This window comes from Streptopelia decaocto (genome assembly GCF_964273445.1).
Source record: "Streptopelia decaocto genome assembly, chromosome: Z".
Classification (NCBI taxonomy): domain Eukaryota; kingdom Metazoa; phylum Chordata; class Aves; order Columbiformes; family Columbidae; genus Streptopelia; species Streptopelia decaocto.
The window spans coordinates 31214170-31241666 of record NC_138657.1 but is presented as its reverse complement, the minus strand read 5'-3'; the positions used below and the strand labels follow the sequence as shown (position 1 = coordinate 31241666).

General features: G+C 38.0%; 2 protein-coding genes across 5 annotated transcripts in view; one reads left to right on the top strand and one right to left on the bottom strand.

Annotated features, from left to right (window-relative positions):
* The window catches only part of FANCC (FA complementation group C), an 83375-nt gene extending 65192 nt beyond the window's left edge, over nucleotides 1-18183 (top strand). For 2 of the 3 annotated variants that reach the window (XM_082075736.1, XM_082075734.1), the window contains exons 10-15: nucleotides 1042-1141; nucleotides 5290-5365; nucleotides 6546-6627; nucleotides 10310-10481; nucleotides 13304-13504; nucleotides 15352-18183. In XM_082075736.1, the coding sequence (XP_081931862.1) occupies nucleotides 1042-1141; nucleotides 5290-5365; nucleotides 6546-6627; nucleotides 10310-10481; nucleotides 13304-13504; nucleotides 15352-15495 (775 nt within the window). In that variant the 3' untranslated portion in view covers nucleotides 15496-18183. The remainder of the gene's footprint in view (nucleotides 1-1041; nucleotides 1142-5289; nucleotides 5366-6545; nucleotides 6628-10309; nucleotides 10482-13303; nucleotides 13505-15351) is intronic. The other variant, XM_082075735.1, reaches the window with a different exon arrangement.
* Nucleotides 18184-26620: 8437 nt separating this feature from the next.
* Nucleotides 26621-27497, bottom strand: part of AOPEP (aminopeptidase O (putative)) — a gene marked incomplete at its 3' end in the record, with an annotated part of 232900 nt that continues 232023 nt past the window's right edge. For both annotated transcript variants that reach the window (XM_082074083.1, XM_082074084.1), the window contains exon 17: nucleotides 26621-27436. The remainder of the gene's footprint in view (nucleotides 27437-27497) is intronic.

The following is a 27497-nucleotide window of genomic DNA, read 5'->3' as shown; positions in this document are numbered from 1 at the left end:
ATATTAGTGATTATGTGTACCTGTAGTTTTGTGGAATTTCTCTGTTACAGAAATGTGTTAGATGTTCTTATCTTTTAGATTATTATGGAAAGAATGAAACAATACTCTAAAAAAAAAAAGCCTTATACCTCAGTGGCAACTTACTTTGAACATTTTTTTCCTCCTTACTATTACCTGTCTTTCAAATCAGAGAATGAAAATTACACTTTGCTGCCCTTATGTTTTTCTGCTCCATTTGCTCAAGGTTACATGCCCTGTAGTTAAAGTGTTCACCTTCCTGAACCTCCTGAGTGGATTTTATGATTTTACCATTGAAAACACATTGGAATGCACTTGTCCCTAATTAGATCTGTAGCAATTACTGACCTAAAGTACACCCTTGGTAAACACTAATTTCTGTTTGTGCTACTGATTCATTGCTTAGTGATCACTAAAGACTCACAGCAACTGAACAACAGCTGTATTAAGTTCAATCTCCTTGTGTAGGTTTTTAAATACTTAGCTTTTAAATTTGATCAACAACTTGTGTTTGTTTGCCTGGCTCCAGCAGGACTGCTATAATTAACAGTTTAGGTCAAGATTTTTGTTTTTTCTTGAGATACCTCAGGATATCCCAGGAGATTGTACTAGACTGTGCTTTAATTTGAGATGGCCTATGGGATGCAGTCCCACAAAGCACTGAAGTATGGCTAACTGTATATATTGGGAATGGTTGCTCTGCACCCAGTAAGATGGTTCAGATGCCAGATTTCCTATGTGTGTCTGCATATACTTTAGTAAGTATATACTTGTATATACTTACTAAATCCAGTTTATTTGTAGGAGTTGCATATGGGTTTTTTTAAAAGTAAAAATAAAATTTAAAAACCCAGCGAAGTTAGTAGTATTTCTGTCAGTTTCCACACTGGCATAATGAGCTCAGACACAGCATGAATCCACAGCAATCAAAGAATGTACCTTTTTTTCTTCATTTCAGTTAACAGTGGTGTGATAGGCAGACTAATTATCTGATCTGTCATAATCTTGCTTTTCAATGCTTAGGAATGCAGTGCTGGAAACTGATGGAGCACCAGAAGTTATGACCATAATACAAGTGTTTACACAGCTTTTCCTTCAGGGTCATCAGAATGAAAACAAGCAGGTTAGTCAAGATCTGTTTCTTAATGTTTCTTTTCAGTGAGAAGATATGAAATTTCACAAGAAAATAACAATTCTACTGTTAAGAATGGTGATTAGATAAAATTAGCTGAATAATAGCATCTCTCTACAGCAGTAGATACATGCCAAAGTTCAGTTTAAACATCTTTACCTGTGAATAAAATTGTAGTGCGAAACCAATAGGTAAGAGCAATTTATCCGTCTTCACCTTGGAGTAATCCTGCAACCTACACTGATTTTCACAGGGGCAGTTCCCCTGGTGCTGAAATTTCTGCCTGTGTAGTGAACATGGTCACGATCATCCATCTTTCGCAGAAAGGATGAAAAGCTCCAGATGTGTTTTTCCTTTGCATTAGCAGAGTTTCTGATAATAAATGAAACAGAGATGATAACCCATCCCCATTCCCCCCAATAATTTTAAGTAGGACACTGAATAGTCAGATTCGTCTGTTCAAAAGGTAAATGATGAAGAATACGTAGTGCTTTCAGTTCATCGTCCTCAACAGTGGCCTCTCAGAAATTTTGCCCATGTTTAAAGCATCAAATTTCCTAGATTAGTGTCTTCTGCACAGATTTTTGTACAGGTCTTACTGAACTGAATTAAGTAGAATTAATGTTGCCTATACTGATTTAAACAGGAGGAGGATCGATTTCTCATTTTTAAATTCCAAAATGGAGATGCGAAAAAATTTTATTTATAGGTTGCAGACTTCTTTTCACATTACCAGATCACATTGTCATTTCATATCCTGACCATTTTGTTTGATTGTTTAACTCCAATTCATATGATGTAAGTTTGGACAGTATCTTATCATTTATTGGCTTTCACTTTAGACTTAAGAAAATTCCTAGTTCCTTTGATTTTTCCATCTTTTTGGGGACACGGTAGTTGAGAAAATTTTGGGACTTCTTGGGACTTGTGATGCACTGACCTTTGATTTGCAGTGTGAATGAATCAGTCTTCTAGAATCAGGCAATATGAATTAAGGATGAGCTGTCTTGCTTAATATATAGGTGTTGTGCATGTTAATTCTATGCTACCTTGACTACATGGCAGCAACACACTGTGTAGTCCTGGGTGGAGCTGACTGTGTGGAAAAAGCAAGTAAAGATTCCATACCCATCAGACACTCAAGAGCTAATTCTGTTGTGCAGGTGATGCATTTGCTTCAGGGTGAAGTCCTTCACCTGCTGGCATTGCAACATAGACTATTGCCCACTTTTTTGGTAATGATTTTAAATGTTTTCTGTATTTAAGTTGCATACAGTTTAATTCGTGGTGCTCTAATTAAGGTATTATCTTCAATATTAAAATCCCTTGTTTCACAGTTTATCAACCATAACCTTGTCTAACAGTTGGCATGCAAAAATGCAGGCACAGACTGCTTCCTAAGCTTTTTTTAAATCAGTCAGATCATTATTTTTTTCTTATACCAGTATTACATATATTCATAAGGCACCGATCTTAGTGGTATCTGGATGCCCTTGACAGGACATAATGTGTTCCATTAGTATTTCACAGAGGAATGGTAAAACCATTAATGACAGAGGATGAAGAGGGTTCCGGCTGGGTCATCTGTGACCTTAGGAATTTATAGTACAGTTAATTGAGAAAAGGCTAGGCAAACAGAGGTGTCCACAAAATTTTCAAAAGAACCGGGTAATTGTCTGACAGCTGCACTGAATTGCGAGGTAAGAGGAGAACAATTCTGTATTGCAGTGTGGCAGCTGTCAGAAATAGCTGTCTTTTCCAATAACTTTGTAAGCCATTTAGAGGGAACAAGGTTTGGCAGAAAAAAGCTGAAGAGTGTGAAAAACCAGTGCTACAGGTTTAGGAACAGTCTTGTTTCCTCTGTGTTTTGGGAGACCGAAAAAGGTATAAATGGAACGCAGGGTTTAAACCTACTTAGGAAAATAGACAATTTGTGTAGTCATTGTATCAGAAATTTAAGAATAGGGTTACTGAGATTACTGCTGGAATAATCCTTTTAATGTTTTATACAAGCAGATTTCCTTCAAGTTTGTGATGTAGTGAAAGCTGACCTAAAGATATTTGGGTCACATTACTTGTGAATTTATAAATTTAAAGTTCATATTTTTATTTGATGACATTTATAATTTCCTCCAGGATTATACTCCCTTGATCATTTCAGAACTGACAGTGATTTTCACCTGGGAATTTTGTTTTAAATAGCTGGATAAATATTTTAAGCCAGTGTTCAACTTTAATTTCTTGTTATACATCACAGCAATTATTATAATCAGCCACATCCAAACTCATTCTGTCTCTTTGTACTTGTTTTGTACTTTCTGATGGCTTATGTAAGGAAAGAATTGCCTAAAATACTGTATTTGTATGATAGGAAGCAAACATCTTTTGCTTTGCTTAAATAGGGTGCTGAAAACTGGTTTTCATCTACTTTACAATACTGTTTTCATATGTAACTCATGCTGTGGATTGTCTTGGGTACTACTAATTGTGTCAAGGGCTGCTTTTTCATGGGGATTTTTGGTGCAAGCTAATTGCCTACATGCATACTTTAGCATAGGAATTATTAATTTTTAATTAACCTAATTCCATGTGACAAGTAGACTTTTGGAACCTTAACATACCAGTGATACATAGACTGTCTGAGAATACTGTATATATTAGTGTATTATGATGTTAATTAACTGCTGTTTACAGAAAAAAAATTAGTAGAGAGAGAATGTGTCAGTCCATTTGTTTATAAGATGCATGCATTTATATTGCAAAAGAAATGAGTTGCTAAATATGGTCTTCATTTAATTTAGAAATCTATCACTTTTCTTTATAGTCTGTATCCTCAGTCTGTGATTCAAGAGATGGTCTATTTGCTAAATAGTCTCTTGTTCCTAAAGAAAGGAGACAGAAGAGTTCTAAGGGCATGGTTTGGAGACTTGAAGACTGAAATGACAGGATCATAGAGTAGTTGAGGTTGGAAGGGACCTCTGGAGGTCACTTTGTCCAACACCCCGGCTCAAGCACGGCCACCTAGAACCAGTTGCCCAAGACCATGTCCAGTCGACTTTTTAATATCTTCAAGGACTGAGACTCTACAACCACTGTGGGCAACTTGTTTGCACCCTCCCTTCAGGCATTTGTATACATTGATAGATCCCCCTTGAGCTTTGTTTTCTCCAGGCTCTCTCAGCCTTTCCTCATAGGAGAGATGGTCCAGTCCCTTAATCATCCTTGTGGCCCTTTGTTGAACTCTCTCCAGTATGTCCATGTCTCTCTTGCACTGAAGAGACATCATCCTCCAGGTTTGGCTGCTGTAGTGGCTGCTCACCAGCACTGAGGGCAAAGATCATGTCACTTGATGTTCTGGCAGTCCTTTGCCTAATGCAGCTCAAGATAACATTTGCTGCCTTTGCAGTGAGGGAAAATTGCTGGCTCATGTTCAACTTGGTGTCCACCAGGACCCCCAGGTCTTCCTCTGCAAAACTGCTTTCCAACTGGTTGGCTCCAATCTGTACTGGTGCCTGGGCTTGTTCCTCCCCAGGTGCAGGACTTTACACTTCTTGTTGAACTTCATGAGGCTTCTGTCAGCCCATTTTCCAGCCTGTGAAGGTTCCTCTGCATGGCAGCACAACCTCTGGCATATCAGCCACTCATCCCATTTTTGTGTCATCACAAACTTGCAGATCCTAAGAATTCTAGGTTTCTATTTTTGAACATAAGGCAATAATCTACATCAATCCCTCAGATTTTGTGGATATTATTAGTTCTTAGGTTAATATGATCTCTGGACCTGTTTACATTGGAAAAATAAATTAAACTAATTAATATCTTTTTACCTCTGCATATTAAGAGTGAAGGCTTTTGTGATTACAGGGGAAAAGCATAAGAATACTAAGATATAATTTTCCTCTGACTCTGAATCTTTTTTAATAATGTATTTTAAAAATCCACAAATGATTAATTTTTCTAAGCAAACTTTTCCTAGATATACCCCTTTGTGCAAAATCCTAAAATTAAGTGTAGATGTACTTTTGTGTTCTCTTGCTTCAGTCTGTGTTGCTAATTACTACCTTAGATGAGATTGTTCACTGTGTTTCTTTTTTAAATACTGACCAGAAAACTCTTAAAATAATTGTTTTATATCTTAGCATAAATTTCCACTGAAGGCCTACTTCCCTTACCATCACCAGCCTCTTGTAGCAGCTTTGCTCAAACGTCCTTTTGGTAAGTTTCTTCATGAAATACTTGCAGCATTCACCAACCTGCATGATCTGTATATTTCTTAAAATAACTTTAGAAGGGATGAAAACAAAATTTTGCCATTTCCTCAGCAGGGTGTGTTGACTTAGCAATTCTAATAATATTCTTCTGATGTGTTTTTCTGTAGGAATACCTAATTCTTATGTAACAATAACAGAGAATTATACTGTAAAGAAAACTAAACCAGAAGTGAATGACATAGTGCATAATTTTGTAGGAGCAAAGACAAGTTACCAAGATTGTAAAAATCTACCAAGTATCTTAATATACTAGTAATTGCCATTATTAAAAATTTTGTATGTATATGAAAAGAAATAGCCTGCTTGAATTCTGCTCATCTTTTAGATTGCAAACCTAATTTTTTTTTCAGGTTTCCCATTTTTATAGACCAAGAAGCCACTGCTCAGTATGGTACAGTTTTTCATGAGCAATAATTTCAGCTCAGCACAAGAGCCTCTGAGAATGTTACTCCACTGATTATACTTGAGCATAAGACCTATGGGGAGAGGCTGAGGGAGCTGGGGTTGTTTAGTCTGGAGAAGAGGAGGCTTAGAGGTGACCTCATCACTCTCTATAACTACCTGAAGGGAAGTTATAGCCAGGTGGGGATTGGTCTCTTCTCCCAGGCAGTTAGCAATAGGACAAGGGGGCATGGGCTTAAACTCTGCCAGGGGAAATTTAGGCTGGATATTAGAAAGAAATTCTTTACAGAGAGAGTGGTCAGGCATTGGAATGGCCTGCCCAGGGAGGTGGTGGACTCGCCGTCCCTGGAGGTTTTTAAACTGAGATTGGACATGGCACTTAGTGCCATGATCTAATAAACGGACTAGAGTTGGACCAAGGGTTGGACTCGATGATCTCTGAGGTCTTTTCCAACCCACTCGATTCTGTGATTCTGTGATTTACACAGTGGTACATCTGCTTCATTTGTGTATTCCTTGCTGGACTTCCTCACATGGTTTTATAAATGAATTGTTCTAGGAAACACAGTAATAGTTATTGTTGAAAACTGGGAAATTTTAAATGCTTGATGATAACTGAATCATGTAGCACAAATTTTAATGCTAGCCTAATGCGGTTAATTTCAGTGTTCTGTTCTAGCTGGACAGACTAGACTTTTAGGAGTCTTTTTTTTTTTCATCAGAACTGCCAACTACACACTGGGCTCAACACTTGAAACACATTTCACATATGCTCAGAGCATTGGTAGAAGATACAAACAGCAGGTAAGCAGTATTATCTTTTCTAACTTTTTGTCCTTTGCATACGTTACCTCCTGAAAAGTCATGTCATTTGAAGTCTTTCCTAGCTACATTTCATAATTTTCTTATTATTCTCTAAATAAAACTTTGTTTTAATGCACAGGACTTAGATTACTTACAGAACCTGAATTTGTAGCACTTACAGACCTGACCAATAAGTGTTTGGGTAAAGAAATCTTATTCTTTTCATTTCAGCAAATAGCTATCTGCATAACAGAAATGGTTACTTGCCTGCTCTCCCATTTCTTCCTGAAAACTTTCAGGGAGATTCTGGATTGAATGATAAGAGAACTATTTCACGCAGAAAAGTAGCCAGCATTGGAAAGAGCCTTTTTGAGTGGTATTGTTTTATGAAGGCGATTGTATTGGTTTTCAGCAGGCTTGTGCAAACATCCAAACTTTAAACTTCTTGTTTTTTTTCACGAATATATGACTTCTAGACTGCAGTATCATTTTTTGTTATATTACTTTTTGAGCTGACACCCTGTGTTTCTGACCTGTTGCCCTTAGCTTTTTTTGTCCAAATAGTTGTTACAACAAATGGTAGTGTTTGTCTGTACAAATTCTGCTTTGGTAGTAGATGGTTTAGGACTATATGGAAAGAGAGAAAGAAAGGGAGGAAGGCAGGAAGGAAGGCAAGAAGGAAAGAAGGAAGGAAGGAGTCTTTATGATGAGACTTGCCTAGAGCTTGGACAGGAGTCTGCTTAGATCTGCTCCAACAGTGAACTTTACAGAGGATATTGAGATACTTTTACATTCAAAGAAACCAATTTCATTTCGATTTAAAACCTGATCTATTTCAATAGAAACCTAGGCCAGATAGACTTGCAAATCAAGATTCCCAACTGTCCTGGAAGACACCTTGTGTCCTGGAAGGCAGATAGTGCCATCCATGCTTGATTTCATTTAGCTCACAGAACCTTTATTTTTGTTGTTATGTGGCAGAAAAAAGGTTTTTGCTGTTCCCTCTAAGGCTGGGCTGCCTTCCTGGCAGGTTCTCACTTTCTGTGTGACCTGCAGTTCCATGCTGTGTCTCACCTGTTCGTGCCTGGAGTCTGTCAAACCTTTACACCCTTGGAGTGTGACCAGTAGCTGAACATGGCTTCTTAAAGAAACACATAGCTCAAACTTAAAACAAATATCATCCATCATAATGTGTTACAATTATAGAAGAGTGTCTGTTATGCCTTGTTGCCTAGCACTTTCGTGGCTTATATTGTCTTTTTCCCCCTTTGATTTCATAGTACACTAGTTTGAATAGCACTGAACTTGCCAGAATATCCTCCTACTTCCTTTGGAGCTCATGCAACAATTATGTTTCCTACCAAAACCCTCTCAGTTACAAAGAAAATAGATTTGACTCAAGTTTTTAAAAACCAATATCGATAATGAAACAGTATTCCATTTTCTTTTGTTGCTTTATTCCTGATTCTGCATCCTTTCTACTTAATAAAATTAACAGAGGAGCAAAAAATACTATGATATAGCATATCCTCTTGCTTCTGTAGTCAGTGCTGTTTATATTGCTTGTTTTGCAATGTTTTTGTTTTACACCAAATGTAAGTCTTACGGCAAGTTGCTTTCTGTGTATTTCTAATGAACAGATCACTTCTATGTCATTAATTATTATTATGTGTAGTCATCTCAGTGAACAGTAAATACTATGTGACATTTTAAAACAGAAATCAACTGATGTACATTTTGCTGTGGGAAGTCCCAGAAAAATCAAAGGGCTACTTTTGGCTATGACAGGGAAGCAGTTGCCATACGTGCCACTATAAAGCAGGCAAAAAACAGCAGTGGGGACAGAAGTGGAGGGTATGTGACCCCAAACTAGGAAAGTTATGGTGAGTTGTTAGTGTATTACTCTTTCCAAGCAAGAACTAAATTGTATTCTGCTAAGTACCTGTTAAAATCAGTTTAATACTTGAAGTTTAAGGACCTGTATTTACCCTTTGAGGTATGAAGACTTCTAGTCATAAATACTGTCAATATTATCCTAAGTATAGTTATCTGTTTTCACTAAGTAACTTTCAATTAAGTTTCATCTTTGATTGTACATCACTGGGTTTCAGAGCTAGCCTATCCACTTATGTTGTCACAGCATTGAATTATGGTCAGATTAGCAGATTGTTTTGCTGACAGGCAAAGACTGCTGAGATTGTTTTGCTCTTGTCCAACATCACTCTCACATTTGTTTGTTTTTTTCAAAGGATTTAAAGTTGCATTTTCAGATTCAAGTATCTTCAAAGACTTTACCAGTGCTGATCCTGTTCATTTAGCTAAGGAATTTTAGTCTCAGGTTTTGTCACACATCTCTAGCTCTCTGCTGAGCCATGCTGCTGGCCCTCCAAAAGCTGTGGAATATCAACAATGGTGACTTCTAGAGCAGTCACCTCAGTACTCTATTTTCTCTTATGCCTGATGTCAGTTATCACACCCAAAATACTGAAACGGTGGATTTGTGTCCTAGGAATAGGATTTAGAAGCCCTATGATTCTGTGGCATATAGACAAAGTAATTTACAGGCTAAGTAATTTCTGGGGCACTTACACACAACATCAGTCACCAGTATACTCCAGACATAGAATACTGTCTGCACACACCACACCTTCATCCGTAAAACTGTGCCTCCCACCCCTTTGGAAAGTCTGAAAGATAAACCAGTTTATCCCAACAATGACCTTGTCATGTTGCCCAGATGGTGTGATGGTATCAAATGACTTCAGCAACTTCTGAAATTTCTAAGATCTCTTGGAGTTCCCTGGAAATGATCAGCTTTTGGAGTCCCCAAAAGTAAAATATAAGGAAAACCTCTAAGTCTTCAAACTTTTGCCAGACTTAATAGGAATAATTGTTCCTGGTTCTTAATCTATTTCCAGCTGTCCTTCTGTCTGTCCTTCCTTCCACTGTCCATTTTACTTTTTGCTTCAGAGAAGCTTACCATTAGTTTGCATCTTCCCATTATTTCTCTTTTCTTTATTCTTAACTTTAGAAGAGTGCAGTTGAGAAGGTGTAGAGATGAGCTGTGGTCTGTTCTCACCTTTCTTTTTCTAACTGTAGTCACTCAGTTGTAAATAGTTTCAAAATTTTTCTTAAAGAGGACCTGAATTTTAAGAGTCAGGAGATGAATTTCCTTAAAAATTTTATATTTGGTCCATATAAATGTAGTTCCTCACAAATTACCAAAAAGCCTGTGCCTTATGAATTACCAAAGACCAGAAAATAACCCTGGAAAGCAAAAGAGAGAAACTGGGAGACAATATAAGGCAACAGCATATTAGAATACGACACTTGAAATACAATTTAAAGTTTTGCAAATCCTTCAACTGGAGAGTATAAACAATAAGGTTTAATTTTATGATGCATATTTTAATAGTATTTTGTCACAGTTATTAGAAACTGGTGCTATGGATAGTCTGTTTTACTGGCAAAGTTTATCTGTTAATAGCACTGAATATGTCTCATTTGATCGTGACTGCAGGTAATAGAGTAGTACATGGCTGTATGCTTAGCAGGTAAGGTATTATCTATTAAGAGTAGTTGAGGATTTTAATTTTCATGCCAGCACCTTTGCAGTTAACTTAAGACATTTAAAAATATTAAATAGCAAGAAATACTTAATTGTATGTTTGTTGCTTTCCAGTTCTCTTGCTGACCTTTTTGAAATCTGGTTTCTGGTTGCTCATTTTGGAGAATGGCTCGATATTGCAGCAGAACAACTACTGAAGGCTGCTGTAGAACCAGATGCTCTGCTGTGGCTGCTGGCATTTTACTACTGTCCTCAGAATGAAAATCAACAAAGGACTCAGACAATGGTGGGTAATGTAGTGATAGTAAGCAGCAATAAGCAGTCAATAGTCTGTTTATGTCTTATTGCTATAAAACAAATAGTGCATGCTGGAAAAACAAAAGATCTGCGCTGGAGAAGGTATTAGCTTTACAAGGTCTCCTGGGAATTGTGTTGCATTGGAGCAGTTGAAAGATAATTTTTGTGGATTTTCTTGGTGACATTTATAAAACATTTTTCCTCTTTTTAAAGTATATTATATAGATTAGTACCTTCTTGGCTTCCTTTTTTGGATAACTCGGGTGCTTTTAACGAAATAAAACTGCTCGAGGAGTGATATTTTTTAAACCACTGTGTGGCAGAATTCAACGTTCCTGTGTTCTGGCGTCTTCTGAGAAGGAAGTAGAAGAGAAATCACAAGAACAGTTGGAGCAGTGAAGATACTTATCAGACACAGCCCTGAATCCTAACCTTGCCAAACTCTTCTGATTTCTGTTGTGTATCTTTACTGGTTTTTGGCGTGTATGAGATTGTAACAAGTATGTTGTATTTCCATATGCTGGGTTTCTAACAGAAGGAAGCAGTGTTGTACTGCATGAAGAGTGCTTTGTGTCTATGTATGCATGCAAATACAAGAAAGCCTTTAATTTAGACTGATTTTGCAAGTTTGAACTAGCCTTGTCAATCTGATCTACAAAGCCCAGATTCAACATTTGGCTGCAGCATCTCTAAAACTAAACTAAAACTGGATTGTTTGATTTAAAAATGCAGTTAAGTACACCACACTAGTAAAGCATCATGCTTTCATTTTACATCTAATGGTCCATGTGTAACAGTGTGTCTGCAATATTTTATTTCCTTCTCTTCCCCTTCTACCACCCAGACAGCACTGCAAGCTCACAACCCAATCACTTTTTAACTTTTTTTTTTGTCTTTAATTCTTATAGCCCAGGAGAGGGAGTGGCATATTGGCTGAGCAGGGTTAGAGCAGGTTAGAGCTACAGTAAAGTGAAGAAACCAGAGCTGGTTTTAGAATGCAGTTTTGGGAAAGAAGGAAATACCAAAGCAATAAGCATGAGTGAATGAAACTGAGGGTCTATAGTTGCAGAACTACATATGGAACATTGTTCTAACTCCAGCGCCACAGAATGAAATCACGTCTTATATATAAAATCATCTCCCTGCGTGTCCCCTATTCTATCAGTTTGTTATTCTGTTGTAATGTATGACAAATTTTAGTGAGAAAAAGCTTTTCCACTGACAGCCCACGCAGTTACTCATCTGCTCCCAGAAGTCTAATCTTTCAGTTCATTATGATTCTTTCCTTTAGTTGCTTCAAGCAATAAATTTTTTTCCCACAGGTCAGGCTACTTCAGAAGTATTCCCACAGTTCATGCAAAGCTTCCGTGTTTAGTTAGATATTTGCTTTTTCTTCTAATTTGTTCTTTGGCAAGTTAGCTCTTAGCTACTCTACCCTGAACCTTTCACCAATTAAGGATTAAGATGGGATAGGAATTTTTGGCAGATGCCAAGCTGGAGGACTTGTCATTCAGCGTATTCTTGTGTGGAAAGGCATGCAGTCACGACTTAAGATTTTGTCTTCCTGCTACTGACTTTAGGTAGCAGCATATATATATCAGCAGGAGTGAAACACATAGGGTCAAAATTATTTAAAAACTAAAGAAATTACTTTTGCTGTTCACTGGACTTTACTCATATGTGCAAGACTGAATATTCTTCTCGATATTTATTCATTTGTTGGAGTCCTTTCATACCTTTAGACTCTGAAACACTGCAGAAACAAAAAGTGGAGGTTGATCATAGTAACTTTGGCACTAAGGTTGAGTCTTCTAGGGTAGGTGAGCTCATGGAGCAGAACCTGCTGCTGTCCATCTCTAGTCTCTGGTACAGCACAAGATTAGGAAGCAAGGAGGGCTAAAGGATCTTGAAGAATTCCAGTTACTTTCTTTAGATTCTGGTATTGTTTGTTAGCTCACATGTAATTGTGGACATAATGCAAGAATTCAGATTATTTTATGTGGAGTTGTTAATAGGACAGTGATGAGAAAAGCAAGGTCAGGTAAATAACTGAAGCAAATTGTCCTAATGAGCATGGTGGAGAAATGGGTGTCCCTTTCCTTTGGTTCTGCAGTCGTATATTTTTCCATTGTTCCTGCATTTAATCATCTGGGTTTTTTCCTAGCAGTTTGTTTATTTTTAATACAGTGAACAGAATTATTGTTAGGATTTTTTGCAATGGTTTCATATAGTTCTTTTTCCATTGTGTGTGCGCCAAAATCTTCTGTTTTGTACTCCCAGTAAAAACTATTTTTTATTGGCTAACTCAAGAGGTAAAAACGTAAGTTGCAAACAACACAGGAAGAAGGAAAAAAATGCATTCTTACCAGAACATTTTATCAGCTGAGGTCAGGTTGCATGGGGATTTAAATGATTTGTAGCAGCAATACTGCAATGAGCCCATGAGGAGCCTCTGTTCTTTTTTTCCACAATGCAAAATTCTGACCATGTTCTGCTGAGGGACTTTATCCATTTCCTTTTATTATTAAAAAAGGGCAAATCCTGGCTTGATGCCCTGCCTGCTTAATTTGTAAGACTTAAGAAAATTTAAAAAATCCATTCTGTCCACTTCTGTGTGTGTGAATCAGTACAAAAGAAATGTGTACAGCCCTTCCTTCCCTGTTCTCCCTGATGCTTAAATTCAAACTCTTTTCAGATTTGGGTAGTTTCTGCCAAGGATTTAGTTTCCTGTTTGTGAATAAATCCAAAGGAAAAATACCACAGGTGTGACCTCTTTTCTGATCCTGTGTCCTTTGAAATTGTTTCCTACAGGTAGAAGCCCAGGCAGTCTACAATCATCTAATGAGGCTCTTCAGCTGTACAGTCCTTTCTATCAAAGATCTGGAGGCTGCTGTCCACAGTGTGAAGGGTGTGGAGCAGTGTTGTAGCAAGTATCTTATCACACATCTTCTTACCAACTTTTTGCTCTTTTCCTCTGGTGGACATACGATTGCCCAGGAATTTATTGACCATGTAAGTGTTTCTTCCTTATTTAAGTAAAATATTTTATTATTATTATTATTTTGGAATTTAAGCTCCTGTCTCTTAATAAAGAAGAAACGTAACAGAGAATTAAAGAAGATCGTGACTACAGGAAATATACCTAACTTGCCATATATCTATTTCAGCTACAGTCAAAATATTTTCCTTCTTGACACTTCTTGACAAGATCCCACTGAAAAGGTTGCTGTCCTGACTATACAGCTGCAGAAACATTTGGATCAATTGCTTACAATTAAGGGATACATACAGTTCATTTACACCTGGCATAGATAGCATGTGCAAATATTTTGCTTTTCCCAGTTATAAATCACTCCCTTAATGATCCAGCTGCTGCAGAGAAGATGGAACTGTCTTCACTCTGTTTTCCATTATGTAAAAGAGGTAGTTACTAAGCATTGGCATTGATGAGGCAGAAGCTTGATGCTTTAGCTAAGCCAGAGAGGAAACTGGTGTGATATTGAGAGAAAAAAAAGAACAAAGACCTGAGAGAGTAACTTAGGGTGTGAAAAAAGCCAAAGGGGAGTAAAATGTTGGAAGCCTGCCACAGTATCTTGGTGTTGTTGATGAGAGCCTTCAGGTGTATTGGAGCAAATAGCAAAAGGTGGTTTGTCTCTCAGGATAAACAGCACTATCTCAGTATGAGATTAGAAATTTATTCCTAACTGTAAGAGCATACTCTTTTAAGAACTACAGGCCTCCTGTACAAGCAGGTCTAGGGGCCAGTGTGTGGTTTTAGCACTTAATAAGTTTTTCCTTTAAGCAGCAGTGTGCTCTTCCATCTGTATAGGGCATATGGCATGTATAAGGAGCCTGATTTTATAATGCTGGAAACCTATTTTGGTGGTTATCCCTTCTGGTTTACTATGCAAGCATAATGTTTTTCTGTTTTAGAAGGACTAAGATATTTCTAGCATTTTAGGTGTAAGTTCACAAATGATCCATTTCTCTTAGCATGAGAATGTAATGATAAAATTAGAGTTGTATGTATTTTTACAGTCTGCTCTTTTTAGTTTCCCTTTTGAGGAGTGTGGCTGCTAAACAGTGATGCTGCAATATACTAGTCTGCTACTTTAAACTCCTTCAGGAAAACCAAAGGCAATTTCATGTTTCTTTATAGAAAGCAACATAACCAACTTTCAAAACTCTGAGTATTTCTCACTGGGGGGTGGTCATGAGCCATTTCAGGCCAGAGTATGTCAGTCTGATGAATTTTGAATGTATCTGTGTAATCATTAATGTGTAGCTAGGCTCTCCACATGATTTGAAAAGGCCTGAGGACAATATATGAAAGGCAGAATGGTGTGGAACCAAACGGCAATGGTATTGGTTAGCATACTAAACTTTGGGATTAATGCAGCAGATAATGTATAGTCCCTCCTGATCTGCAAAAATTGCAATTCAGTGTCTTTTCCAGGTGCTGTATTATCTTGTGGGGGAGAGATTTATTTTTACTTTTGGAAAATTTAAAGAATTGAATTGTCTCTGCAAACTCACACAAAACCTTCACGTGCTTTTTAGTTGTTTTCTGAGGAGATGACTTCTAAATGGTTACACTGTCCATTTTTCTTTCCTGTAAAAGCTTTTTGACCTTTTGATTTGTTTTACTTAAGAAAACAGTAAAAATCTCAAAAGTTGCTCAGTTCCACTAAGATGTATGAAAAGAGACACCTTGAGCAGACGTTGCTTTTGAACTCAGAGCGTCTCGCATGTTCAATGGTGATGGACAAATCTGCGGTTTTGTTGCAAATATTAGTGGAGAATCCTTAGTACTTAGCAACATAAATGTATTATTTCCTGTCTTCTCTGTTTGTTTTCAGGTTACTGAGACAACTGATACAAGCAAAGAAGTTTGTAGCCTTCTTATCCGTACTGCATACAGAATTAACCGTAGTGGAGAAGAAAACCAAAGGACTCTGAAGCTACTGAATGAACTTCTTCAAAAACTAACATTGAAAGTTTAGATTTTTGATGTCATCTACTTATCAAGCAAACAAATCAGATCTTTATCCAGGTGTCAGACTTTCACAAAAGTCTTGCACTGCAGGTTACCAAGAGTAGAAAGATATCTACTAAAGCATATCCCTCAACTTTTTTATTCCCTCATATACATTCGAAAATAACTATTTGTCTGGAAATGTTAACCTTCTAGAACATAACAGTAAATATTAAAGATGGTTGAAAATTATACTCTGAGCACCTCCTTTAACAAGAGACCTACATAATTTAAAGCAGTTCAGTCATCTCCTCCTTGTTTATCTGGCTGAGGATCTGTTTCTCTCCCAAATTTACACATGGTTTTATTAGCAAGTTGTATCCAATTGCTTGGTTGGTAAGTTGTTCCTAAAATGTTTTGTTCTATTTTTCTGCTTTTATGAAACTAACAATGATCTCAAGTGAGACTTAGTGATTCATTGGGAATGCACTCTGTGTTCTCAGGAAATTGATGTTTCCTGAACTCTCTTTAGTTCTTTTTGAAAATGTTTCCAAAATGAAACTCCTCTCAGATTTGCTAGATTATTTTTTCAGCAGTGCAGCTTCAACAGCACAGTGTTCTCTGCAAAGTACTATATCCATAGCTGGTCTCTGTCAACAGACACTGCAGCTAGAAGGTTGCTTGCAGTGCAGCCTGTCTTCAGTGTGCCCTGACTGATGCTGTTGTTTTATTTGTTTAAGAAATCTTTTTCATAATCAGACAAAACAGGGCAAACACAATATAGGCATAAGGAAACTTTCCAGTTTGAGGGCCAGATTTCCTAAAGAGAGCATTTGGTTGCTACTTATCTCCTTCCTTTTATGTCCAGGGGTAGTTTGCTTGCTGCTTTGTTTAGGTTTTTTGTCTCATGCAAAGAGCATGGTCAGGGAGCTATGGCTCACTGTTTTACCCCTAGGAAAGTATTTGTCCCAAAAATGTTGTGTAACTGTTTCTAGCTTAACCAGAAAAATAAGCATGGAGAATAGTAATGACACAGGATCTTAACTCTTTTCAGTAATTTTTTCTCATATATTACCTAGCTTTAATGTCAACATTTGTGCTGTGTTCAAAGATGCTGCTTCAAATACTATTCTTGCGTATAAAATCAGAGGCATGTGTCTTAAATTAACACGGCTTTCTGAATGTGGCATTTGTTTTTGAGCAAGCGAAAAGAAAAACAATGTACTTAATATCCCTTGGCTGTAAGAAGTGGAAAGATATTTTTTGTAATGCTGTTGTCTGATTTCTTACGATTTTTTTCCCAGTGAGTCACACCAGACTAAATTACAGAAGCTACATGTCCAGTTTGTTAATATTTTTAATATTCAATTCCAGTGTATGAAGAAGCAGTAAATACATAATGTATGTCTGTGAAGAAAGATTCTTTTCTCTCTCTTTTTGGATTGAGTTTTTTTTCTGAATAAATAATCAGAAAGAAATATGTCACAATTTTCATTTGTTGGTAGCCACACATATCTAAAAAAGCAAAATCAAGCAACCCAGTTTTCTCTTCCCTGAGTATCATACCTGAAATAAGCTATATTATTTGTTGATCATGAACTCTGAGGTATTTGTCTACTGGGAACATTGTCTAGTGGGTACATCCTTGTTTTCCTGTGTTTGGCTTCTTAAGAAATACTGCATGATTTAAAAATTACAAGGAGGGCTTGCTCGTTTCAGGAGGCTTTAAGGAAGAAACTTAGTTAATGCTGTCTGTACCTTTAAAAAGATACATCTGTACCAGCATTCTTTTTGCTTTATTTAGGATAATTGTTATAAATCTTTGGTATTTCTTTTTCCTTGTTCTTTCACAGAGCTTGAATTATGACGTTACTTTGATATAAACCATGATTTTGTGGTATGCTGTAGCTACTTTTCTTAGTTTGCCAGTGGAAGGCAACAGTGTCATTTGGTAGATCTGAGTAATGGAAGATTTCTCAAATGGTGGCTCGCGCATTGTCTATCTAAAGTGTGTCTTCTCCTCTGTCATTGCTGCTTTCTGGAAGAGTTCTTTTGAAGCTTTCAGGGCTGAACCAGCCAAAATAAGTCCTGAAATCAGGCTGCAAGTAGCTTGTTTCCTTCCCTGCAATCCCCATGTCAACACACACCCTAATCCTGGAGGTGGTACTGAATATACAGAGCTTCTCAAAGTTTTTCTTCTCCAACAACTTGTTTTGAATATGAATACAACCAGTGAGTTTGACTTGTTTGTTGATGATGCTTCTTTCCAATCTTAAGGACTGCTGTATTACAGCTTTTGGAATTCTGCAGGCTTTCCAGAATGGGGCAGGGTGGTTTCTGTGGATTTTCTTCAGAAAAAAAGCCCATTTGTGGATTCCATTCACCCGAGATCTTAGTACAGTGTATATACAAAGCAGAATACCTTTTATTTTCTGAGTTAAGGTAAGAACGGGTATGTTACCATCTATTGCAATTTAGCCGACTAGTAGAAACATGTTAATCTGTTACTTCTGGGATTTGTTATCAAGTTTCCATACTGACAGCATTGTAAGTGCAAGGAGGTGCTAGCAGAAAGTCACACTGAAGGTGCAAGGAAGTTAATGCTAGTTTGGTAAGTTAGAAGAAGTTTGGCTTGGTTTTGGTTTTGAGGGGATATGATAAAAGAAATTCTGAAGCATTTGAGGTTTAAGATGAAATGTCTAGTAAAAATGACTGGCAATTATTAAGTCAACCAGTACTAAACCAGGTTTACTCCATTTCTTTGCTGTATTATCCAGTGACAGAATACAATGCTAATGTTCTGTGTGAGCAAATAATGTCATGCTAATTAAAATGCAGTTTTTCTTCTGATATAAGAACACTGTAGGAAGGTGAGAAATTCTGACACAGAAGTGCAGCTTTCTACTAGACCCAAGTTTGAGAAGTGAAAACCTGGAATGTTACAGGAGTCCTCCACCAGAGCACTGAGCATGTTTTTGAATCTATGTTTTGTACTTTCCAGAGCCTTAAAGGGCTTTGTTATACAATCAGCACGTTCTGCTGGGCAACACCAGAAGTTAAACCACTGTAGCTGAATTAGCTAGTGCTAGAGGCAGCCTTCTAGCACTTAATTCATAGCAGTATTCACATGTGGCCCTGTTTAAGTCCACCTACCTCTCTGGCAAGTTTTTCTTACTCGTGGTACATTTTTTCCTTAAATGCTTTCCTGGATTTAAAAGATAGGCTCATGGTAGCCATTACCTTTGCTGCCTTAGCAGACAGTAGCTTATTCTGGGAATTTGGTGTTAGGTGGTCTGTTCACTAGGGAATGCCAGAAGGAGTTTCCCTTGCTTGTGTTGGCTGTCTTCCTTTAACCAGCTGTCTGGCTGCTGCAAAGGAACAAACTTCATGAGCCCCTTCTGATGGCTTAAGTGTGCTCACAGTGACTGGGGCCTTTGGCAGCCAGGAGCCAGCTAGGGATAGGCACTGCATTGCCATCAGCCATTGAAACAAAAATCAGTCATTGAAACAAACATTCGGAATGTCAGCTGGCTGTAGCTGAGTTGTAGCAATATACTTAGTGGGCATAGGTTGTGCCTTAGTTTGTATTTCATATTCTTGCGTGTATGTGAAGGGAGAGAGGGTGAGAAGGAAGAAAAAACCTAGCATGTTGAAACTCAGCTGCAGAAATTTAGCCCTGATTTTTATATTTAATTTAATTGTAGTACTGATAGGATTAGGAAATAACAATTCCATATAAGACAGTTAACCTGAACATCAACAAGTACCAGAAAAAAATCCAGCAATACTATGTCTTTAATATGTCTGTGCATTTAACTAAGTTCCCTTGTCTCTTAACACCTCTTGCTACTTTAAAAGCATATTTTGTAACTCTTCAGTATTAGGTCAGATGATAAAGTAATTTCATTAAAAAAGCAGCCCCTCAAGAACAATGACCCTTTCTTTTCTATTATTTTGAATAAAAACAACTGTTAGGCCTGTGAACTTTTTGCAGATGCAGTCTGCCATCTTGAAAAGATCACATTTTCACATATTCTTGACCATAATGTTGCCCACATTCTGAATTACACTGTCCTTCAGATTTCCCATTTGTCTGTGCCAAACCAGCCTGTATATACAGTTTATTCACTCCTTGCTGTTTTGATTTTATTTCTTCGTTTGTGGGTTTATTTTGAGGCTCCCAAAACAGATGCATGCAATATGTCCTTTGCATGCTACTGTTAAAAGTTGCCCTAATGTTTCATGTATGAGAAAGTAGCTTTTCTTTGTTTTGACTAATGATGCTGTAGCTTCTACTGCGTGTAAGTTTCCGAAAGATAGGACTTCAATTTTTTTATTCCAAACTAACTTATAATGGTAGCTGAAGATACAAATTTCCCATCTGTACTATCACGCCCTGTAGAGACTGCCAGTAAGTCTTTATCTGCTTTTAATCTCATGATTGTGCTGCACTTCTATATTAGGTTGAGATATTTGTGAATAGGGATGGAAAAGCCAGCATCAAATTCCACTAGAGATAGGCCTTGAAATTTGCTACACAATTATTCTTAAGATGGAAATAAGTGATATGTGTGTCCATGAAGTCAGGCATTATCTGCGAGTTTCTTGTAGGCGGGATCATTACCACCTTTGCTGATGACATAAAGTACAAATGTTGTCTCCATAGACCATTAAATTTATTCTTCAAATGCATTGCAAAAACTGCTGGTATGTTTCAACTTTCCCTCCTTGTGGGGTCGTGTCTTTGCTAAAACACCAATGATCAGTACACTGTAGAATGTACTTTAGGGGCAGACTGAATTGCTGTAGTTGCTTGTTCTGGCCTGCATGACCGAGGCCATGAAAGGATGCTGAGCAGATGTCAAGGCCACATCTTGCAATTAAGCTATAACATTTGTTTTGGAAAGATAATTTTGTCTGGATATAAAGGTTTCAGATGATAGCTGCTGACTGTTTTTCGTCATAGCTTTTCTGATCTTGATTTAAACAGTTCTGCTTTCTTTTGCTGTGTTGGCAGAGCAAGATTTGGATGCAGTTACTCATCAGGCAGAAGCATTGCCATTACTTTCCCTCCCCCCTCTCCCTTTCTGCCCAGGATCCAAGACGAAAGTAGGCATGATGCATAAAGGGTTTCTAGGAGAAAGCGAGCCAAGCAACCAAACCCAGCTGGTTTTTACTAGGCTAAGATAGGTAAAGGCGCAAGTCATCCAGTGTACCTGCCAGGGAAGGGGAAGATACGTGTCAGCCCCTGCATGTCCCTACATGTGTGATGCCAGCTTTGCTCCCAGGCACTATCCTACCATAAATTTTAACGTATTGATTACTGTTAATTCACACCTGTAAAGTTAGTTTATTTTTAGTAAGATTCACTTTGTTCAAACAATCTGTTCTGCTTTTCCAGCAGCTGAGCTGGAGACTGTATTTCCTGTTTTACCTCTTTGCTGTGGATGGGCAGGCTGTACAAATGGTACATCCAGTCACTTTATTTTTTATAATTTTATTTTTCAGAGGGAATAGCCCAAAGTTATAAAAACATCATAGAATGAAATTTAATAACTTGCATATAAAATCTGAGTATCTTTCTACTGAGTTCCTTCACATATATACTTCTGTCTAACTGCACAGCAGTCTCTAGGTCACCTCTTCCCTGCCCTGATTTCTTCAGACTTGGCAAACTTAGTTATCGTAGAATACTGAAGGAAAAAAAAAAAAAAAGAGTTTGGTATTATATCAGTGCTGTTTCCCCTTTGTTTCAAAAATCAGGCATCTGAACAGCCCATTATTGATATTCCTCTTCAACAATAACTCTACTTGGGACAGTTGTTCAAAATGTATGAGAGTCCAGGAATCCACATGTATTTAAAGAAACTATGAGAAGGACTGCCATGTGACATCCTGTTGTGGTGTCACTTTCATAATTTTCTTACCAATTCAGTTTCCTTTTGTGAATCTGGAAGACAGTTTAGCTCTGATTTCTCAGACATTTGGAGAGTAAACTCCTCCTTTTGGCTGCAGTGGGAGCAGTGGGTCCTCACCACTTCTAAAACATACCAGAAACCACATTCTTTACTAGCTGTGTTTGAGGACAAAGAAGGGAATAATTTTTTGGTGACTTTGTTCCTTGCCTCTTATAAACCTGTTGTTTTGGTGCTGGATGTTGTGTTTACAATAATTGACTGTCAGGGGATATATTTGTAAAGCAGGTAGCAGTTACTACCAAATATAAAAACAACTGAATAACAAAGTTAGATGATACTGTGATGTAACAATAATTGTGGTGCCCAAATATGAATTATACTGCTAAAAATTCACTGAATTTTAGCACTGACAGTCATTCTGTGGTGTAGAACAATTGTTTTCTCAGTGTCACATCTTTCCCACAGCCGGTGCTGGCATTACTTGATATTGATAAAAGAGAATCACCTAGCTTAAGATATAACTAAGACTTTGGTTTTACTGTTTTCTTAGTATGACTGCTTCCTAATTCCCACTGTTTCTTCCCAGCTGTCAACAGGGAAACCTGTGCATTCCTGTGATTTGACTGAAGGAAGAAGAGACAAGTCCTAGGGAGAAGTGTGGTGTGCATAGAAACCATAAAGTATCAGTAGATGGGCTTACTTTTCTTGCGTAAAATGGCCAATCTTGAGTGATTGTTCATCTGACTCTTCATCTATGTAAAAAAACAAACGTTCAGCATTTATGTCATGTAGTTGCATGTTTGTTTTTAATTCAAGCAAACAGGAACAATTTTTCCCCTCAACAAAAACTAATAACTTATTAAAAAGCCTTCTTGTAGTTAAAGGGAAAAAAAGGTGATAATGAATTTAGGGCATGATGGGCAGGTTCAGCAGAAGTGGTGGCAATGACAAAATCTTAGCGGCAGTATTGCACAGTAATATTGCCATGTTACTGAAGGAAAGGAGAGAGAGTTCAAAATGGATGATAATGCTATGGCTGTAGGAAAGAGGCATCATGTGAAAGGTGGAATGAGGGAGGAGGGGGCTTATATCTTACATTAGGGAACAAGAAAAAGAAATAGAACTTTTCAGCTGTAAAATGGAATAAATTGGAATGAAATTTTAATTCACTTATCAGAGAATCATAGAATGATTTGAGTTGGAAGGGCCTGAAAGACCATCTAGTCCAACTCCCCTGCCATGGGCAGGGACATGTTCCACTAGACCAGGATGCTCAAAGCCCCATCCAACCTGGTCTTGAACACATCCAGTGATGGGGCATCCACAGCTTCTCTGGGCAGCCTGTTCCAGTGCCTCACCACCCCCATGATGAAGAATTTCTTCCTTATAGTCCCCCTCCAGCTTTCTTGTAGGTCCCCTCTATGTACTGGAAGGCTGCTGTAAGGTCTCTCTGAAGCCTTCTCTTCTCCAAGCTGAACAACCCCCAACTCAGCCTGTCTTCATAGGAGAAATGCCTCTGATCATCTTTGTGGCCTCTTCTGGCCTCGCTCTAACAATTGGTCACGCTTGGCAGTTAAACAGGTGAGTTTCAGGCACACCAAGACACAGATGCAGAATGGAGTAAGATGGTGGCTGACACACTCTAGTTTTTATTTTGTTGTGTTTGCAAGAATTGACAGTAAGGGGGTACGTTTGTAAAGCAGACAGCGGTTACTGCCAAATATAAAAATAACTGAATAACAAAGTTAGATGATACTGTGATGTAACAACATGAGTTTAACTGAAAAATACACTTTTTTCTCCCGTGTAGTGGATGATGAGCACTGTCCTTTGAGGATTAAAGATTAAGTGAAATATATTATGGTGCCAAACACCAGCTTCTCAAACTAGCCTGTTTAGATCTACCAACATCTAGTCACGGTGGCTGGGGATGATGTTAGTGGCAAAACAGGCACCACTGGCTCACAAATTAAACATCCCACGGAGAGTTTCATTCGAGAGTCCCAGTGCTGAGACACCACTCCCAGCAAGCCCAGAGGAAAAGCCTGGAAGCAGTCAGAGACACGCTGGTTTTTCAGAGAGGAGTGAAGGGAAATACATTAACTGAAGGCGCCAACAATGTCCAGCCACTGCTCAGAGGTGTGTGAGAGGACAGCAGAGCCGTCACCTCCACAGGCAGGCGGTCAGCAGGAACAGGCCTTGGCACGGTGGTACCGTGGGCACCGCAGCTGTTGGGGTGCTCTGTTCGTACAAAGCGATGGCCAGCTGAAAATTAAGTTCTGTTTTCAGATGTATAAATTATCACACAAAAAAGCAATCTTCACACAGCTGCAATTTCTACATGCCTTTAAATAAGAAACAGCAAATGCCTGCTCTTCTGGCAGCTATAGGCTGCAGGAATCAGGCCCTTAGTTTTGTACAGAAAATAGGCCCTCAGTTTTACAGTTAACAGGCAAATGCAGTGTATCTCCCAAGCACTGTGCAAATGTCTCCATTCCTTTATGCGCCAGCATAATTAACTGGCACATGTCAGCCTGCCAGCAAGGAAAGTTTTAAAAATAATTTTTCACATTTGTTGTACCAGAGAAACAAGGGAACCTCCACACACAAATGTATACATTCACTTCAGTATTTATACGTGCATAAACTCAGTATACTTGTGGTGAAATTCTAGATGAGACAGGGTCTCCTTTTTGCGTGTTTCCTTGTTCGTTCTTGTAATTTTTTTTTTTTTTTTGGGGGGGTGGCACACTACTAGTCTCTGCATCAAAGATTGGGCCAAGAACAGAAATGCACTTGATGTGTCTATTAAAATCTTTGTTACAGAGGACATCAAACCTGACTCATGAACACTGGGAATTGTAGCACAAAGGCAGCCATTTTACAATTTTTAAAGACCACAAAATATGTTAACTTACTTTTAGATACCAAGAATTAGTGTCCTGGAATAAGGTTTGCAAGTGAAATACGTTAAGATTTTGCGCTCAGGATGTGGGTTTATGTCAAACAGCAGTCTTACTATAGAAGTATAGAAATATATAATTATATCAATCTATTAATATTATGTTATTAAAGGTATTTTTCAACGAAAATTATTCTATGATTAAGAGGCTGCTTTGCCCAGAGGAAGATACCATTAAGTTACAGATGTGCATTTTGAATTTGTTTCAGTAATTCATACACAGCTACTCCTGACTCTTAAATCACGTGTATGGAGAGACAGACGGGTGTGGGCACGGGACAACCCGCGGCACCCGACTCACCGCGATCCTGCACCAGTCCTGAACAGCGTGCGACTTCCAGAGACTTCCAGTCCAGTTTTTGCACGGAAAGAATCAACCCAACACAAGTAAAGCATTCAGCGCATAATGGCACACAGTAGCTCAGCTCCTGGTTCATGCTTACAATGGTGCCATGGTTTCCTTCTGCATACTTACAGATGCAGAGGAGCCTAGACCTGCAAATCCTAACAAAACAGCTGAAATCCTTTGTAACAGAAATACCAATTTTTCGATAATTTAATCAGCTGTGGAGATAAACTGGCTGGCTGCAGTATTCTGCATGATACGTTATCATGGCCTAACTCTATAGAACTGTTCTGTTTATTTTTTTGTAAATGTCCTTTTTCATAGTGATTTTCACATGTCAGAAATCCATATGGGGTATTACACCTTGAGTCCTACTTGTTTCCTCAAGCTGCTGACTTGCTCAGGCTGTGTTTCTGGCTAGACCTGTTGCTGCCAGGCCAGACCTTTCTCCTTCCTTCCTTCTCATGTGTGAGGAACGGGCAACAGGGTACAGCTAATTCCCATCTGAAGCAGGAAGCACAGAGGCAGCAGCAGCTGCAAACACCGCCCACCAAAGCTGAAGACAGAACACAAAGCAGAGGAACTACTGTCAGAAAAATGTTATGTTTTATTCCACGTTTGTAGCAGAAAGTGTATGAGCAGGAACGCATCTCCTCCAAGGGGAGAAGGGACCTGCCTGGGTCACGTCCTCATTATGGTCTACCTTTGCTCTGAACAAGCAGCACAGGAATACAGATTGTGATCCTTGCTTAACTACACAGATACAGTTTTAACTTAATCTGAGATTAATTTTTTTTACAGTTAAAAGCCATGTTTGGAAAAGAATCAGAGAGATACTAGTCAGCTTCTGGCCTAATGAAACAAGTAGGAGACCCTTCAGCCTTCTGCATCAGGGTTTCTAATCCTATCCGAAGTAAAACCACCACTGTGTTTGGAAAGGGCTGAAATAGGGATGGGAAGGAACAATAAAAAGCAAACAAAAAATAAAACCAAAAACACACACACACAAACCAAACAAACAAACAAAAAAACAAAACAAAAAAAAAGGGTTTTTTTTATTCAGAGGGGGTGGCTGATTAAAGGTATCATTTGATAAAACATCGCTTCCATACTTTATTTACAATAAAATTTGAAGTTCACTTTTTTGTTGTTATTGTTTGCTTTTATTTACTATAATTAAAATCTACAACTTCCTCCTCTCAGGAAACAAATACGGAAACACCCACCTGGGGAGAATCTTGAGTAAAATGAACATTGGTTTGTGTCCTTTTTTTTCTGCTAAGTTTTCAATAGGGCCTATTAAAAACCTAAATAATTAAACACCACTCTGTATGGTTCACTCCCAGAGCTTTTCACATGACTCAGAAGGATTTTAAACTAATGGTAATGCTTATATCATGTTAATGAAGCTACTATAGAATACATACAGGAATCTCCTGTTCTCCCTTACTTGTGATGAGTTACCATGACAGTAACTATTTGAAGCCACCTTCAGCTTCCTTCTCAATGTAGAGACCCACTCTATTTAGCAATGCTTGTATTAGCAACAAAAGGCCACAGAAGCCCAGATACAAGGGCAGGGCTGCCACCTCTTTGCCATTTTTTTAGGTTGTTTGGTGTTCATGTTTTATTTTCTGTTTATTTTCTCAGTTGCTACAATGCATGATGGATCACAAAGCTGATGTGAGGGAAACCAGTGCTTAAGTTCATGCTTATGTTAATACTGCTGAGACAGACTGGAACAGCTGTAGCAAGCAAAATAAACTACTACTGTGCTCAATATTTAAAAAAAAGATATTGTTAATATCCATTAACTAATAACTTTCTGATGGTTGTCTCCTACTGCAAAAGCAGAAATGGTGTCATTCTTCTTACTAAGTTTGTATATTAACATTGAACCACTGTGCAATGGAAAGACCACACATACTTGGAAAAAAAAAGTATTTATTTTTACAAGAGTATTTGATGTAAAACAATAGTGTACGAAGTAAATATATCCCCAGATTTTTGTGGTTTAAATTCTTACTCTCTGAAAGGATCAATTAAGATGTCTCCTGATCAGTGGAGCAGTACATTCCTAGGAAAGGAGAGCTACACTTGATATATCACTGTGAAAAAAGAGCAGCACAGGGATATGGAAGATATTTTTCAGAAAACAGAAGGTCTGACACTTTTGATAAAAGTTAACCAAAACAAGACAGAGAGAGAATTCTGATTTTGTGTTTTGCCTTCAATCCCATCCCATCACTTTTCACGGATTATGCCCAGTTCCAATTAACCTCCCCTGCCCCACCCCAGCTCCTGATAATTTTATATTGGCTTTTTAATTTGGCATAGAAGTTACAAACAAAATTTTAAGTACAGAATATAGTTTAACAGAATTTCAGAGGTTACTAATGTTGGCCAAATTACCAGAGTGCATAAAACCATTCAAATCAAGAGTCCTTGTCATATGGAAACTGGAATAGTTATATCACCAAAGAGCAAGGATAACCCTCAAATTTTTTGTATTAAAGAACTACCTAAAGCCACAGTAAGGTGTGTATGTGTAGCTTGTTTTATGCACATGTCCTCTTGGTTACAGTGAGACTCTGGAAGACATAAATACTGAGAGGTAAATCTTTCTGTCAGCTGATTGTTTTAGCCGTCACAAAATCCTTCTTTTGATGTCTTGGTCAATGAAATCCTAGTACCATCTGGGTTTAGTAGGAGACATATTAAAAGAGTTTCTCTGTGATCTTTCCTGCAATGGAAACAGCAGTAAAAATTATTTCTCCGTCATGATAGAGGAGTATCTGTGCGTT